General features: G+C 53.5%; 2 protein-coding genes across 2 annotated transcripts; both read right to left on the minus strand.

The window, feature by feature from the left end:
* Window positions 1-604: 604 nt before the first annotated feature.
* Window positions 605-1,180, minus strand: TraAM80_09377 (retrotransposon hot spot (RHS) protein; the record flags this gene model as incomplete). Its single annotated transcript, XM_029386065.1, has 1 exon — window positions 605-1,180. The coding sequence occupies one exon, from the start codon at window positions 1,178-1,180 to the stop codon at window positions 605-607; it is 576 nt and encodes a 191-aa protein (XP_029234278.1).
* A 1,132-nt stretch (window positions 1,181-2,312) lies between these two features.
* Window positions 2,313-2,885, minus strand: TraAM80_09378 (uncharacterized protein; the record flags this gene model as incomplete). The annotated part of the gene is made up of 1 exon (XM_029386066.1): window positions 2,313-2,885. A coding segment is annotated over one exon (573 nt), but the record flags the coding sequence as incomplete, so codon positions are not given.
* Window position 2,886: the final 1 nt, after the last annotated feature.

Genomic DNA, 2,886 nt, shown 5'->3' on the forward strand with positions numbered 1-2,886 from the left:
GGCACTGACTCACCTGCTGATTCCAAAATGCCGCAATGGCCCGAGGGTCCCCACGCTCATTGCTGCCCGTTACATTTGCGTGCGCGACGACAACACATTGCTGCCACGCGTTTATTGCCGTACTGTCCTCATGCTGCACGTAAATCATCTCCCACGACAAGCCCTCCGCAAAAGTTTCCCAGCCATTAAAATAACTCCGTGGAAGATCGTTGAACCGCCTCACCGTGCTGGTTCTGGTGCCATGTTCAGCCCTCGTCGTCTCACCTGCACCGCAACCATCGTCCTCCGCGGTGCGCCAACGAAGAAAAAGGCGTCCACAAACGGAAAATCACTGCTCTCCGGTACGTATAGCACCTTGTATTGTGCATCCAACATCGGAGGAGTGTGGTCCAGCGTTATTAATGCAACGGGTCTGCTTGGATGCTTTTCGGGGTTCGATTGCAGCACACATCTCTGTCGCCGACGACGTCCTGGTGGAGGCAACTCGCTGAGACCCGGCATTATATTTTCCACAAAGACTCTACGAAGCAGTGCGTGCAGAGTATGCCGCCCCAAAAGTTCCGGCAACAACACTCTCCGGTACTTCAATACTCGATAAATAATGTCATTTTCCCCCATCCACCTCGAGCAACCCTCCAATTAATTTGCTTCCAATGGAAAAACAGACCGGCAGGTTAACAAACGCCTCAAGACCGCCCTGTGTTATTGCTCTGACAGCCTTCATAAGTTTGTGAGAAGCGTCATTCGAGGGCCGCATTCCCATGCCCCCAATCATCCCATAATGTACAGCATCTGAGGCGTCGATAGCTGCCACGATGCTATTGGTTTCCTCCACGCGGTCCTTATACTTATCGTCATGAAAGATGCATCGTGGAATCGGTCCGACGTCATCCATGCGCATGTGCATCCTTCTCCAATACTCCACCTGCTCCTCTTCAGTCGTATTGCGCGTCCTCCACGCATGCACTGCCTTCACGTCGCTTTCATCGGGGCAATTCATGATGGTTTTGATAGCACCCTCCTGCTTCGCCCATGCTTTGAAGTTATCTTCGTGCGGGGATGACAACATAATGATGCCCCACTCATCGGAGGGCACAACATCATTCGATGGCTCTTGAAAATGTCTTGCCATATCGATGATAATATACCCTTTCCTTCCACTCCTAGCCAAATTTACCATAACCCCTCTAATATTACTCTCACCCCTGTATTCTGCCACCGTTCGTGCCCTCTTGTCAAACAAGTATGCAAAATCCCTTCCAAAGCAGTACACAACCACATGGAGCTTCGTGGCGTCGTGGTGCAGCAGCTGATAAAGGAGGTAGGAGACCGGCCGCCATCGACTTCCCTACGCCGGGGGTTCCAACCAAAAGACGGCGTCTCATGTATGGTGGGCCTCTCTCTGTGGAGGGAGAAACACTCCTTTTACATCACCCTCGACGATCTTCCACACCCGATGCACCTCAATGTTAATGTAGCAGTAGGCAATAGGCACTGCGTGGTTCAGCGAGTACGGTCATTGCTTTTCAGAGGAAAGGACCATGAGTCGTGGGCGTGGTGGATCGAATTGCCCCTCACCACCCACTGGGATAAAAGTACGCACAGTCTGCGTGTACTCCCATAACTCCTGTGGCCGTTGGCCCTCCATCACCTCCATGTCTTCCCCTTCGCCCTCGGGAAACCCCACGACGTGACTCCACGCTGCGTTAAACACGGATTTGTGGAGTCCCTCCGGTAATGGTCGTCTGGGAGGTTTTTATTTCTTTTTCCTGTGTTGTCTTCTCTGTCTCTTCCGTCTGCTGAAGAGCTGCATCGAGCTTTACGCACGCAATAGCAGAGACAATACTCCTTATCTGTAAATTCCCTTCCAGTCTTGCAGCGTGCCCACCATGCGCTCTGTGAGTCTGCGGGCATCTTCAAAAAGCTGATACCCTGGTGGAATCGAGGATTTCCCCTCACGACGCCTCTGCTCTGTAACGTACCTGTCTGGCCCACGCACAAACTCCTCCATCACCACATTCTGGTCTTCACCCACCGCTCTGTTGGGGCCAACGTACTGCCGAAGGAAGTCTCATTCAGCAAAATTCTATTGATTTGGCCAACCCGCACATTACGGGCACCCTCGATAGAGCTTGCACGCGTTCTCCTTGGCCGCTACGGCGCTCCTTCCACCCTTCGGCGCTGCGCGGAGGCTCCTCGGTGGCGTGAGATTCTTCCTCGCGTCTCTCAGACATGTTTTCCTTCGTAGTGGTTAACTTGAGTTGAACTGCAGCACAATACTCAACCAGCAGTCAAAAGGGAGAATGAAATTATTAAAAAAAACAGGCAGAGACACGACTCCACGCAGCCGCAACGAAAACAAGAGAGAGAAGGCCACCCACACACGGCACGCGGCGCACACCTACACAAGCAACGAGGGCAAATTGGATCTCCCTAGGCAAACCGTGCAAATTGCACAGCACACACAACAACTGCGACGACGCTTCTCTCCTCTTCTCGTATTTCACTTGACATTCGGATCCCCACAGCTCTGTGTGTGCGTAGTCACACGCAAATATCACCCACTCACAGTGAAATTGACTGCCTCGTCGCGGTGGCATTTTGCGCTGCAATTCGCTGAGGTGCGAAGGAGCAGAACACCCGCCGCCTCTTCGTTCATCCGTGAAAAGAAGGAGGGACGCCGCTGCATTGCCCCCCGCCACGCAAATATACGCTGCGCCCAGCACGTGGTGCGGTGCACGTAAATTCCGCGAGGGAACTGTTTGCCACACGACTGGGCCGCACAGGGCGCAGCCTGCGAAGGCAGCCGCAGACACCTCCGTTTTATTCAGTCGTCGTGGCGGTGGAACCCGCAGATTGTCAGACGCCGGCACATTTGCCCCCGAC

Source organism: Trypanosoma rangeli (genome assembly GCF_003719475.1).
Source record: "Trypanosoma rangeli strain AM80 chromosome Unknown Tra_15.4_contig_00569, whole genome shotgun sequence".
NCBI lineage: Eukaryota > Euglenozoa > Kinetoplastea > Trypanosomatida > Trypanosomatidae > Trypanosoma > Trypanosoma rangeli.